General features: G+C 38.9%; 1 protein-coding gene across 4 annotated transcripts in view; it reads left to right on the forward strand.

Moving 5' to 3' along the window:
- LOC107093631 (extended synaptotagmin-2-like) overlaps nt 1-13,545 on the forward strand; it is a 63,633-nt gene that overhangs the window by 44,446 nt on the left and 5,642 nt on the right. Inside the window, exons 9-20 of one of the 4 annotated variants that reach the window (XM_015388808.1) lie at nt 3,775-3,895; nt 4,386-4,562; nt 4,756-4,838; nt 4,976-5,024; nt 6,688-6,777; nt 6,906-7,001; nt 8,065-8,166; nt 10,618-10,680; nt 11,684-11,758; nt 12,042-12,128; nt 12,219-12,368; nt 12,464-12,882. In XM_015388808.1, the coding sequence (XP_015244294.1) occupies nt 3,775-3,895; nt 4,386-4,562; nt 4,756-4,838; nt 4,976-5,024; nt 6,688-6,777; nt 6,906-7,001; nt 8,065-8,166; nt 10,618-10,680; nt 11,684-11,758; nt 12,042-12,128; nt 12,219-12,368; nt 12,464-12,882 (1,512 nt within the window). The remainder of the gene's footprint in view (nt 1-3,774; nt 3,896-4,385; nt 4,563-4,755; nt 4,839-4,975; nt 5,025-6,687; nt 6,778-6,905; nt 7,002-8,064; nt 8,167-10,617; nt 10,681-11,683; nt 11,759-12,041; nt 12,129-12,218; nt 12,369-12,463; nt 12,883-13,545) is intronic. The other 3 variants (XM_015388809.1, XM_015388810.1, XM_015388811.1) reach the window with 3 other exon arrangements.

Here is a 13,545-nt window from a genome sequence, read left to right on the forward strand (position 1 = left end):
TTTAAAGGGCTCCACAGCGCTTTCTGCCAGAGTGGGGGTGCAGAGGTAGCCCATTTTCCCTTCAATGTTTTATGTAACCATTTTTTTTTTTAAAATCGATACTAAGAAGTGAAAAATCGATATTATATTGGGCAGCCGAATATCACGATATATCACCAAAACGATTATTTCCCACACCCCTACATTTTAGCGCAGTATCAGGGCCCTGTCCGATACCGGTATCGGTGCAACACTAAATGCGACATATAATGCATTCATTTTTATGCATTCAGTTTCTTGTTGATCATTTTTTTGAAAAAATTGACCTTTCCCATCAATCAGTATCACACGAGGCTCCATTCATCTCTTCAAATGAGTTCAATGTTCACCTGATGACTTGATGAGATGATTAGAGTCTGCTGTGCTACTGCTTTGTTTGAAAGAAGACCCGCAGATGTACGGCCTCTTAAGGAACCAGTTTCCCACCCCTGATGTAGGGCATTGATTTCCAAATGGAAGCAAACCAGACTTTCCTTTTTAAATAAGACTTAGACCATGGGTTAAAAGGTCAACTCTTTTTCTGCGATTCCAGAGAATAAAATCCCATTTCAGGACTGACTTAACACGAGAACTGTTGTGGTTGAAGTCTTTGAAGTTACTCCAGTAGCTGTTAGTTTCAGCTTCAGTCCACACCTTGTAAATGTCCTCCACTCTTAGATGGACTTTGCTTTGCCATGACTTCAGTATATTCACAACGCTTCTTTCCATTCAACTTTCTATAATTATGCTAATATACAGCAGATATCTTTAGCAAAGACCTTTTGTAGCGAACCCCCCCTCGGTAGGAACTCTCCTGTGTCTGTTTTGTTTTTCCTTCAGCTGTAAAGATAACACTCTGCAAACATTTATCTAAAATTATCTGCCAATGGAATTGGTATTATGGGCCAAAAATAGAATAAATTATTTTGTACTTTAACTCTAAATTTTTTGTCATAATTGCAAAAATCTTTTTCTATTTGAAGACAAAGTTACTTGCCTACCAAAATTAAAGTGCAAATGCACTTTTTTCAAGAAAGTTTTACTCACTTTATTTTACCTATTGCAGAGCGTAGTAATAACCAAGTAAAAAGAAGTTTAATGTAGAAAAGTTAAAAAATCCCATTCTCTTGTTTATTGCAAAAACACAGCATACCAGAGAACCAGTTAAATGGAAAAGCAACCCTGGTGCTTTCCTTTATAAAATATGGATATATTTCCTTATTTCCTATATTTCCTATTCTTAATGACTAAATTACCTTAAAGTATTATAAAAATTTGAGGTTTGTATTGATATATTTTTTTTTTATATAGCACCTAAATTCTCTTTCCAGTCATGTGCCTTCATCTTTCACACCTTCTAATACATATCAGGTGTCAAACTGAAACCCAATCATCTGGTTGCTCTACTGGAGTTGCAAGATGTGAGGGAAAAAAACAGGTATTCAGGAATGTCCCACCCATTCATACAGAGGTAGGCAGGTGAAATGCAATGATTAAATGAGGAATGGCGATTAAAAGAACATGTTATTTTAACCCTTCTTACATATCAAATATGTAAGTGCATGGTGAATATCAACAAAAAGCTACAAGCTATTGAAACATAAAAGGTGCAATGATATTGTGCCCCAGTTTAGACACATAGTAGTTTTCTCCTTATTAATTGTTTGTTTTCAGACTCCAAAATACCCCACCCAGTGAAATGCAGTGCTCCTTGTTGAACTAGTTTGAAGGAAGTCCATTGCGCATGTTTGTTTGTGTGTTGGTGTGTGTGAGCTGCAAACCTGCACCTGCCCCACCCTCCTATTCCTCTGCCTACATTAGGAAAGTGTACTTCCTTAGTGAGGATTCACCTTTAATCTCAAAACTACACATAAATCCAAATTTACCTTAGTTTCTGTTTTTTAGATGAAAAACAATCGGTGTCTGATTACACAATCGTTACTTAGGGGGGAAATAATCAAATACTTGTATTTGAGGCTATATAGAGGAAGCAGGTTTTCTGTATCCTATTCATCTCTGCAGACCGTTAGTACTTCATTGGGTAGACAGATTATTAAAATAATTTTAGAATTATGTCTTTCTTCTTGGTGTCAAAATGAACCTGATCTATTATGGAGGAACAGTTTCTGATGTGCTAAAGTAAGACTTTGCTGCCATCTAGAGGAAAAGTGGCAAAATGCCAGAAGATGTTTGTTATTAAATCTGATTCAACTTCAAGTCAATGACTTATGAGAGATATATATATATTATAATTTTCAAGCATTTATTTCTGCTTATTTAGATCCATCAATCTATTGTCTAGGCTGAAGGTCTTCAACAGGGCTCCACGACCCCTAAGGGGTCCATCACATGTGGGTTGCGAACATTTTGGGGGTCCTTGGCCTGGAAAAAGTTGAAGACCCCTGCATTAGAGTATATAATCATAGCATTTTTCACTTACATTCTGGGTTTTGTGGAGTTTATGTGTTTATATCAATATTGCAAATGATTATAGTATTGACTGAAATAAAGAAATCTATCGTGATGTACGTTTTGGCTATATTGTGTCGAGCGCTGTGAAAACAGAAGGACCCCATTTGCAGCAAGGCTCAAGGCTACCTTCTGTGCCACACACAATAATGACTGATGAAAACTTTAAATTCAGTATTTAAAAAGAAATGGACATTATATATGATCATAAATGACATTATTTCTAAACCCAAAATGTAAGCTTATTGGTTTTAAGTGAAAAAAAGTCAGTGTACTGTGAATTAAATGCATTGAGTACTTTATTGAGCCTCTTTTTGCCTGGATTGCTGTGTCCCAATAGAGGGGCATGGATGTGATCAGCCTGTAATAAGGCCCAGGTTGCTCTTATAGAATACTACATAGAGTCTTTATGGGGTTCAGGTCAGGCCAGTTTAGGGGTCAATATACACAAGATACTGGGAATTTAACAGATAAATAAATGTACTCCTCTCCCTTTATTTTGGTTTTATTTTAGCTGAATTAAAAACCTCCATGTAGGTTATCGCAGACAAGCCTTTAGACAAAGAAACCAGAATAAGCTCAGATAAATGCTGCCACGCATGAAGACTTCTGTCAGAGTAGGTTCTAATTAATAGTTTTCTTTCTATGGTGGTTTTTTTGTTTTCATTATTTCATTACACATAAATCTACAAATTTGGGCAAGAATGTTTGATAATATCCTTTAGTCCCAAATCCCCAAAGAATCTGAGCCTCTCTGCTCCTACTGCACCATAAGTCCAGCCATCCCTTGTTTTGGAGCTTCCTGAAATCCAATTGTAATGGTAACAAGGAGAAAAGATCCCAGACATTCTTCCCTTCACTGATCCTGTCCATCTTATTTTGTTGGATTCAAAGGTGTTCGCATACCAGATGGGATATTTGTCCTTTCATCAGATTCTTGGTCTGCTTTAGAGGCTTCTCCCAAATAGTAATGCCTAGAAAATATTTGTATAGCATTTCTGAAATATCCTGATTAGAAATACCTCAGCTGATGACAGATCCCCTGACTTTATCCTCCAGACAGAGCTTACCACAAGGCTCATCTCAAACTTATCTGCTTTGTTGTTCTTTTGGGGAAAACTGTCACTAATCTAGCTGACAGCCATCGGATGTTGGGGAGATGCTTTATTTCCTGCTCTAAAATAACCAAAAAATGTTCCATGGTATTTTACCTGAAATATCTATTTGATTTTATATTTTTTTTATTGTTCATGTTTCTCTCCCTGTTGTCCATCTTTGTTACATCAGTGGCTTATGTGACGGCCTCATCCAGGACATCATCTACAGCTACTTGGTGCTACCGAACCGTCTCAACATCCCCCTGGTGGGAGAGGCTGAACTGGCCAGGATCCGCTTCCCCATTCCACAGGTATTACACCTAAACATAGAACTTTCATCATCAATATTGGAACCTTGTTCTCTTTGAATCAGAAATCTAAGATATTTCCTTTTTTAATACACAACAGTAACAGTTCTTTAATATAAAAGATGTAAAAATATACTATCTTTTCTGTTTCTTTTGTTGCATGTCAGACCTGTTTAGCTGGTGTAGTCTACAGGTTAGATTGCTTATGATCTTTGCATGAAGATCAACTTAGTTCTTATAATTTTTGAACTCTAATGAAATATATTTTTGGTTTAGACATAGATGCGGCACCTTAGCTGAACGGCTCAACTTTTCTCTAGTTAAGAACTGCTTGAACAGCGTTAGAGGAGATTGTGGAATCAGACATTTACCTTTTTATGAAACCTAGCTTTAAAGTGTTAACAGCTGCTTGTATAGAACATACACAAACCCCCATTCTTATTGCACCAGAGAACTGCTTTTCATCTACTTTTCTTCCACTTCCACTCATAAGGCCTTGCTAAGAGTCCACTTCCTGGAGGCCCAGGACCTGCTGGGTAAAGACAAGTTTCTGGGTGGACTAATCAAAGGCAAGTCTGACCCATATGGAAACCTCAAGCTCGGGACAAACAATTTCAAAAGCAAAGTCAAAAAAGAGACTGTAAATCCGAAATGGGACGAAGTTTTTGAGGTGAGTGGTACTCAACGGTCTTAGCTACCTGTTTTTTGTTTGTTTTTTTACCTTAAAGCTGAATAAGTGTAATGATTTCCATTCAGATGTTTGTTGCTTTACATTTATGATCCAGTTTCCTTTTGTTATTGTCCTTGTCCCTGGGGATTTCATTGAAGAGCGCATTCATGCTGGTTTGTGTCTTCTCTTTTAGTTCCTGGTTTACGAGAATTCGCCAAAGAGTCTGGAAATTGAGCTGTTTGATGAAGACCCAGATGAAGATGACAGATTGGGAGGGTACGAATAGTTTGTCATTACTGTAATAATTTTAAGCTTCACATAAAACACCTTTTTTAAAATTAAACAATTATAAAACTTTTCAAAAGCTTCAGTTTTTAAGCTGATGTGTTTTTTTTTTATGATTTGCCTTCCAGTGTGATGATTGACATTGATGAGGTCAAGAAGTTACAAATGGTGGAGGAGGTAATTGCTCTCTTCTATGGACTGTCCTGTTCTTTCACCTATGAGGCCATTGTCATTCTCTTATACTTATTAAATACAATTGTTGAATTTCCTTTTTATAACGGAAACATCACCTTTTTATGACCTTCCCGTTAAAACATCTTGTATAAGTAAAAAGGGCGTAAATCCCCAAAACAGGTGATGCACCAATATGAACATCTAGGCTAATATCAGTGTTCAACATTAATCTTACTCTTAGGTCATATCATTTATGCTTGGTACACTTAACGGCCCTCATGTCAAAAAAATGTAAATGCTTCTGAAAATAGTTTATGCTCCCTTTATGAGGCGGATTTATTCTGCAATTTTAAACGTCATCAAGTGTCCCTGCGCCCATGCATCAATGTGTTTTGAAGTTGACTTTGTCATGAAACGGGACAGAGGGACCCAGTATTCAAGGTGAGACAGTCAGTAGGAAAGTTCAAGACGTCTATTAATGTAAAAAAAATAAACTGAAACTAAAGTGGAGCTCCTAGAATCTGCAGCTCATGGATGCCGGGGCGGGGCACTGCCAAATCTCTGGTTAAACAGTCCAGTCCATCTCTCTGGAAAGGGGCGCAATCCAGCTGCTGGACTGAAGGCTGTCGCAACATGCGCCACCCAGAGTGTCCCCGGTGCAGCAGCTCTGGAGGACTTGCAGGAAGCCAATCCTGGACAGGGTTTCAGAACAGGCAGGAACAGACAGAACAGGCAGGTACCAGGCATCATAGAGCTCCCAGGCAGGTTCAGAGTCCAGAAGCTTGGCCAGACAGACACGCACAGGAGCAAACAGGATCAGGTGCAGACAGGCAGGCTCAGTGAAAGAGGGTAGCAGAGACAGGACGTGGAACCAGAACTTGAGCAGGACCTTTAAACTGGTCTCCACCTTGGAGCCAGGCTTACTGGAATAAAAACTGATCCTCCCCACATAAAGAGCCAAAAACCCTTAGGACTCAGCAGGGGAGGAATAGTGGACGAGCAGGAGATGAGACAGACACAAAACCCTCTTTCCTCTGGCCGCCAGGATCCAAGACATGAACCTCAGAACAAACAGAACTGAACAGACTGAACGGAAAACAACATCTAGTGATCTGGGCATGATAGCTGGAACTGAACCCAATATAAGGCAAACTGGCAGGTGGATGAGATGAATGATAATTAGGAGCTGGAAAGAGTGAAGCAGGTGAAAGGCATGAGTAATTAAGGCCATCTACCACAGCATGACCGAGTTTGCTGTGAGGCTCTATGTCCACTAGAGGGCAGCCACAATTATCTGTGCAGAGATATAAGAAAAGGCAGCTAAATAGGCAGAGCTGTTTGTAATAAACTTATTTGTTTATTCTAAAATAATGAGTTCCTTGTTGTTGTTTCAGTACTCCGTTTTATTTAACATGTGCTCTCTTAACACAGGTTCGAACAAAAACATTCCCTGCCATAAAAACACTTCACTGTCGTAACACCTCTCCCATAAAGTGTCTGTTGCAAAACACATTCTCTGACACTGTTATCTTAATAATGTAAGCTTTTTCTTTTCTTTAGTGTAATAAATTTTGTGGTCAACTGTAGAAATATTACAGGAAAGGATCTCCACAGACTGAGCTGTAAAGTTATACAATCAGATATTAAGACTTTTCCCTCTTCTCAGTGGTTCTCTTTGGAGGATGTGGCCCATGGGAAGCTGCACCTGAAACTGGAGTGGTTGTCTTTGCTGTCCTCACCGGATAAACTGGACCAGGTAGAACTACACAGCTTTACAAGCAGCCCAGCCTGTGAATAGAGCCAGACGAGCTGCTGTAAGGCAGGAACATGTAACTCACATTGCATAAAAATGTGACTCTATTCTGTTCTGGGCTCCGTTTAAAGGCACTGGCGAGCATCAAGGCAGATAGAGCTCATGCCAATGACGGGCTGTCGTCTGCAGTGCTGGTCGTCTTTCTGGATTCAGCCAGGGGCCTGCCGGTGAGTCCGTTTGGTTTATAATCACTGAGTCAACCTTCACCCTATGGAAAACCTGTTGATTTTTGGTTATTTTGCTTTAAATGGGACAGATTAATCGGTTTTAAAGACTACTCAGGGTTTGTCCTGTGAATCTTTTTTATTTTTAGTTTAGAGAAAATGTTAAAAGTTGCAGTTGATCTGACCCGCTAAGTTCCCCGCTAATCTACTTTCATCCTTTCTTTCTGCCTTTTTTTCCTCCATCTTATCTTAAAAGATGAGACAGTTTTATTTAGATGTATTGGTGTTCTTATGTTAGTGTGGTTAATTGGCTAAACTACAACTGTAAAACTGGATTATATAATTTAATTTTATTTATTCGTACAGTAAGCAAACCACATTCAGGAAACTAAATTCAACCAGAGAAGCACTAAAAGTTATAATTTTGAGTTTTCAGTAACCTTTTAACTTGAGTGAAAATATGTCATCCTAACATACAAAAAGATCATTTCACGTCAGAACTGTTTAGCATTAAAGACAATTTTCTAACAAATTTAACTTTAAAACATTTTAAGAAACAAATTCAGTAAAATCTTATGAAAAATGCTTCCTCTCAATTGTAAAAGCTCTTTTTTAGAACATTCTCTACACAGGCATCTTAGATGATTGCAACCAGTTATTTTTCATTTTCTTTGGACCTTTTAAGCTTGCTTTTAGAGCAGTTAACCTATAGGTCCCTTGCTACAATTGGTTAATATTAACCTTATCTAGTTAGATTTTTTTTCACTCAGCATTATTGGATTGGAATAGCCACATTTAACAGAGCTTCAATGCAATATTTGATAAAAAAAATTTGACTTAAAAAACAGCTAATATCAGCTGCAACTTAGTTTGGGTATATTTTTTTTCATCTATATGTTTTATGGGAAAGCATTGGTTTTCTTTAGATGTATTTTCACTCAGCATCTTTAAGATAAGAAAAGTGTTTTTTTAGAGGTTTAGATCAACAACAGGCTTCACTTTTCTCCTCTCAGCCTCCTCTGCTTTTTCTTTCTTTTTCCCCCTGCATCTTCTTCTCCCTCTGAAGAGCGTCTTCGAGGGGAACTTGGGTTCAGGCTACTTAAAAGAGAGACGGTCGGCTGGCCTTGTGTTTTGTGAGAACACATCTTCTCTCTATAGGAGCTTATTTGTGAGTCCACTAGCTGATTTCTGCATCCTAGATCAGTATGGAGAATGCTAAGGAGTGATTCAGTCTCATTTTGCCTGAACAGCATGAATCCTGTTTAGTGCATGAGTTTGGATCCCTGTTACCATTATACTGTTAGTGCTTTTTGGGTTGACTTAGTCCAAAGCCAAAGATTGGTCATAACAATAAAAGAACATCAGAAGAAAGAATTGACGATCAACAGCAATCTTCCTCCTGGACCTGTGCCCAGCACAAGAGTCATTTATTGCACAAAAGCTAGCACACACCGTACATGAATATGTGTTTTTTTTATGCTTTTCATTTGGAAATATATTCATACACTTTAAATGTTTTCACATTTCTCACATTACCCACATAAAATTAAAACCTGTACTTATCAGAGCATGTGAGCGGAAGAAATATGGTGGAGCGCAGAGCGGTTTTCAATTAAAAGGCCAGAGCGAGGATTTCGCTCCGCTCCAGTTCGCTCCGATGCGCTCAGAACATCCATTAAAAATGTTTGATTATAATATTTGTAATATAACATTTATTTGATTTAAGTGTGAATAAAAATAGGGATAAAATATCATAAAAACATCAACTAACTATACTTAACAATACAGAATGGGTTTACATCGTAGCGGTAAGAGCCTGTTTTTGAAAATGGATTGTATACATGCATTATAAGCTATTATCTCATTTGCAATGGGATGCAAAGTCACCTTTTTTAATATAGTCTTGTAAAATAAGTTAATAATTAAATAGGAAACACGGGGCAACATGAATGGAGCAAGGTGTTACGTTCACAGCTGGGAAACAATAATTTAACAGCCATTTAAAACACACAATACACATGTATCGGTCACATCATTATGTTGTCCCAACATGAGAGGAATTTCTTAGAAATACTCTAGAATTTGTTGGTGCGATACAAATAGCAATAAATATATCCCAACACGATACATCTTGATACATTAACAAAGACGATACTGTGATTTTTATAATGATACTGCCAGTAAACCTCAGCAGATGGCCGTTCACACTGAGCCTGGTTCTGCTGGAGGTTTCTTCCTGTTAAAAGGGAGTTATTTTCTCTCTACTGTCGCTACAAGCATGCTTAGTGTGAGGAATTGCCTTTGAGTTAATGAGTCCAGGCAATCAATTGTTTTTTTTCTTAGATAGAGAACTTTAAATCAGTTTGACTGTATAATCTGGTTGAATTGTAAAGTGCCTTCAGATGAAGTGTTTTGAACTGGCGCCATATAAAAATAAACTGAATTGAATAATAATATAGCTCTGCAAAACCTGACAACATATCTTTGTTGCTGTACTGTGGGTGATGTAGAGCAGCTGAATAAGAAAATAAAATGGAATTTAGCCTTTACATTTAAGATCAGTTTGAATATGGTCTAATGAAATACAGCGATATTTAGCATTGGGATATTTTTAATAGTATCTCATATATATCATGCTGGTAAAATAAACAACTAGGTATGCTATAGAAAAGCTCCCAAGACTATTGAAGTTTCCATTTATCCAAACCTAATTTATAATTTGTTTTTTTATAATAAAGTAACATTCATTAAGGGTTGTACAGTAATAATTCTGTCTATAACAAGCATCACAGTAGAGACATCAGAATCTGTTACTTTACTGTCCTTTCCACGCTCATTTGTTTGAGAGCAAAGTATTTTTGGTTGTTTTTTTGTTCCAAGACTGAAAATTAATCCATTAAGCTCCTATCTGGAGCCATTCACACAGAAGCCATGCAGGAGCCAATAATAACATGGCAAAACTTTTAAGACTCACTGGCTTTTTTGGATCAGCAGTCAGCGAGTATCTCCAGTTAAGCCGATCATAAGCAAGGTTTTTTAAAACCTAACATTTGGCATTATATTGATCTATGTGACTCAAGTCTAGCTATATATTTTTAGGGTAGATATCAAATGAAATCGTTTGTTGAAGCTGGTAGTACACAACCACTCATACATACAAATAGGAAACTTTTGTTGATCAGTATCTGAATGCCACTAGAGGGAGCTCTCCCCCATAGTTTGAGAAACCTAATTCTTGATTTTAATGTGAATTTTTAAAATTACCGAATTCATCTGATTTTCCAGTAAAGATTTCTCTAAATTCAACCTGAATGTTTTTTTGTTTTTTAAATTATTATTATTGTTATTGTTATTCAGCTCCACCTGTAGCTTCATTTAATTGGGGAATGTCATTAACCATATAATCATCCATGTTGTCTCTTTGTCTCTCTCACCATGTGGTTGCATCCCAATCCTTTGGTGATGCTGGCGGTGATGGTGTGTTTCATCAACTTCTCCACCTCTTCCTCCCTGCATGCCCTGTTTCCTCCTAAATAACCTCCCGGTGTGTGTGTGTGTGTGTGTGTGTTTCTGTATGTCTCACTCTCTTCTGCCTCACTTCACTGGGGGAAAATCAAAGCGCAATCCATTAGAGTTCAACCATGCGGGGCTGAGGAAGGCCTCGGTCAGTAAGGCCATCAAGGTAACAGCAACAGTGAACACCCATATGGTTCAGACACTGAAGCCTAGAGGAAACACTGAGACGCCTCCACAAACACATAATTACCGTAGGATCAGCCTCTACATCTGGAGAATGGTTCATCCTCCAGATAAAAGTATTTTAAAGGCATACTATGCAACACTTTTCAGTTAATTAATGTGTTCCATAACGTTTTGGATGATTAAATGAGTCATTTCAGGTCGGAACAAAGGTTTTCTCGGCCGCCCTGGTGGTCTGTAGGGGAAATGCCGTACTTGCAATTGCAGGAGCCCTCGGCCCGCACCAACAGGCTCAGAAGTCATGTGCATCGCGAGAGTCGGTCTTGCTTTACGGCGAGAACTTGGCTAACTACAATCTTTGTTATTTAGACACATGCATAACAAATAATGTATGAAAACATGCTAAATTTTCAAACTCGAAAATTTGAACAAAATAGTCACTTACCGTAGTAGACATGGTGATTCGTTGCGTTCTCCTGACTGCTAAGCTCAAAACAACCGCGCCTGGCTTGACGGAGAAACCAGGAGAACAGCTGAGCATATTTACGACAGTGCACTTTTACTTTCGCCCTCTGGGGGGAGCCTCGCTGGAAAATCAACACCGGTTGCATAGTGTACCTTTAATCCATTCAAATCTGCATATCCATTGGCTGCTCCATTTACTGACCATCATGTCAGCTGACTAAAACTGTGTCTAACAGTCTGTGTCATATATAACAGCATAACTGCCTGAGCTACATTCACACTATTTGATTCATTTTTCTTCTTTTTAATTGATTTGGTGGGTTTTTTCTGGACTTTTGGGTCATGGGACTTTTACCTGTTCTTTCCCAGAGTTTCTGTTCTAGATAAAGCTTGATAACATTTTATTAAAACTGAAACGGAGATATTATTGGTCTCATCTCTGTTCAAGTTGTTGTAGGTATACCTTTTAGAAAATGCTGTTCTATTTTCCTTACATTTTTTCTGCACTCTTTCTCCTGCAGTCAGGTAAAAAGGTGGCCAGTGATCCCAGTCCATTTGTCCAGTTCACAGTGGGGCACAAGTCCTTTGACAGCAAGGTAAGACCACAAGAGTCAGACTGTTTATTTGAACCATTGTTATTTAAAAAAGTGATCTAATATTTTGTGATTTACCCCTCAATTATAAAAAAAAAAAAAATTCTAGGAATAAATATGAGCTTATTTCATTTTCTTTAGCGCATAATTGCTGCTGATGTAAAGTACATTTTTAAAGTGTCGGGATAGAGAATTGGTGTCCAGATTCCTAACTGCCTCTCTGAGTAGCTGGCTTTCTAGACTGTTTTGATTCTTCCCGCTTAAAATTACATTTTTATTTTTCTAGATCAAGTATAAAACCAATGAACCAGTGTGGGAGGAAAACTTCACCTTCCTCATCCACAACCCTAAACAGCAGGAGCTTGAGGTCAAGGTGAGCAGGTGTCTATCTAGTCTGTATCTCCAGGCTTCCTCCTGAATTCTCCGCTGAGTTTTTTTTTTTTTTTAACCCTTGGTCTTTCAGGTGAAGGATGCAAAGCATGATTGTGAGTTGGGGACGTTGGTTCTACCTCTGACCCGCCTTTTAGAAGAAAAGGATATGACTCTGAGTCAGCGCTTCCCCCTTAAGACCTCAGGGCCAAGCTGCACCCTAAAAATGAAGATAGCTCTGCGGGTAAAACATCCACGATATGAGGAAAAAAAAGGTCACCTTTCAGTCGAACTATTACATGTTTTTAAGCTTTTAAGTGTTTTTTTTTTCTCCATCAGGTGTTGTCTCTTGAGAAGGATGCCAGCTCAGCATCTGGCTCCACCCCCTCATCAGTGCAGGTCCGCAGGTCCAGTTCTGCAGACCCTACCCCACGACCTTCTATTTCCTCAGAATCCAGCAAGCCTCCCATCAGCACCTCCGAAGTGCCTCGCACCTCCCCCAACTCAGCTCAGGACCTACAGAACCGGCGAAGGGAGTCAGAAGTGAAGTCTGTGGGAAGCGCAGACTTGGAGCAGGCTGGTTATGGAAGAGGCGTAGGTCAAAGCTTAGCTGAAACTGGGAAGAGCATGTCCTACCTGGCTATCTCTGGCTCCCAGCAGCTGCTGGATGGAGGCAAGGAGCCAACGCCGAGCATCGCCTCCGATATTTCCAACCCCTTTGCTGCTCAGGAGCTGGAGCAGAAAATCCAGCAGCTGAAGTAAGTATCACTACTGCACCTAATTTAATAAGAGATGGAATGTTTGATCCCAGGTTTCCATTGTTTCATAGTAGTAGTTCTTAGGAGAGCAAAAAGTGCAATGAAGTAAAGAGCTTTGGAAAATAGATTGTGCTGAGTTTTTTTAGTTCAGTATAGTCAGGGAGAGAGGCAGCTCCATGTAAAAAAAAAAAATCCCTGTGTAGTTATACATCAGCCTAAACAGATAAATTCAGCCAATCATATATCAATGGTCATCTGTCAATCAAATTTTTTCGGTCATAGCATCTTGATTCATATATTGCAGCTAATGTATGCAATGGTTGGAATAAGAAATGAGAAACCTTTCCCATTGAGTTCAGTCCCAGTGTTCATGGCGATGGACGTCTGTGTCTTCAGCAGGCGTAGAGCTAACAGAACTGGCAGCGTTGCGAGGCGAGGGCTCAAACATGTACAACTGTAAGCCTTCTACACCAAACCAAGCTTCTGCTGCCCTGGCGTCCTCTTCCATAACATCTTCATCCCCGCTTTCCTCCTCTAAATAAAGAATGTATGATGGAGGAGACTCATCCACGACCTCCGACACTAAACTCTCCTCCACTTGCATGTTTCCTCTGTCCATAGCGTTCCTTGACAGTGTTGTTTCTAAGTCACCAATTTAGTGCT

The sequence above is a fragment of the Cyprinodon variegatus genome, unplaced genomic scaffold, assembly GCF_000732505.1.
Source record: "Cyprinodon variegatus isolate N-32 unplaced genomic scaffold, C_variegatus-1.0 Scaffold436, whole genome shotgun sequence".
Taxonomy (NCBI): Eukaryota; Metazoa; Chordata; class Actinopteri; order Cyprinodontiformes; family Cyprinodontidae; genus Cyprinodon; species Cyprinodon variegatus.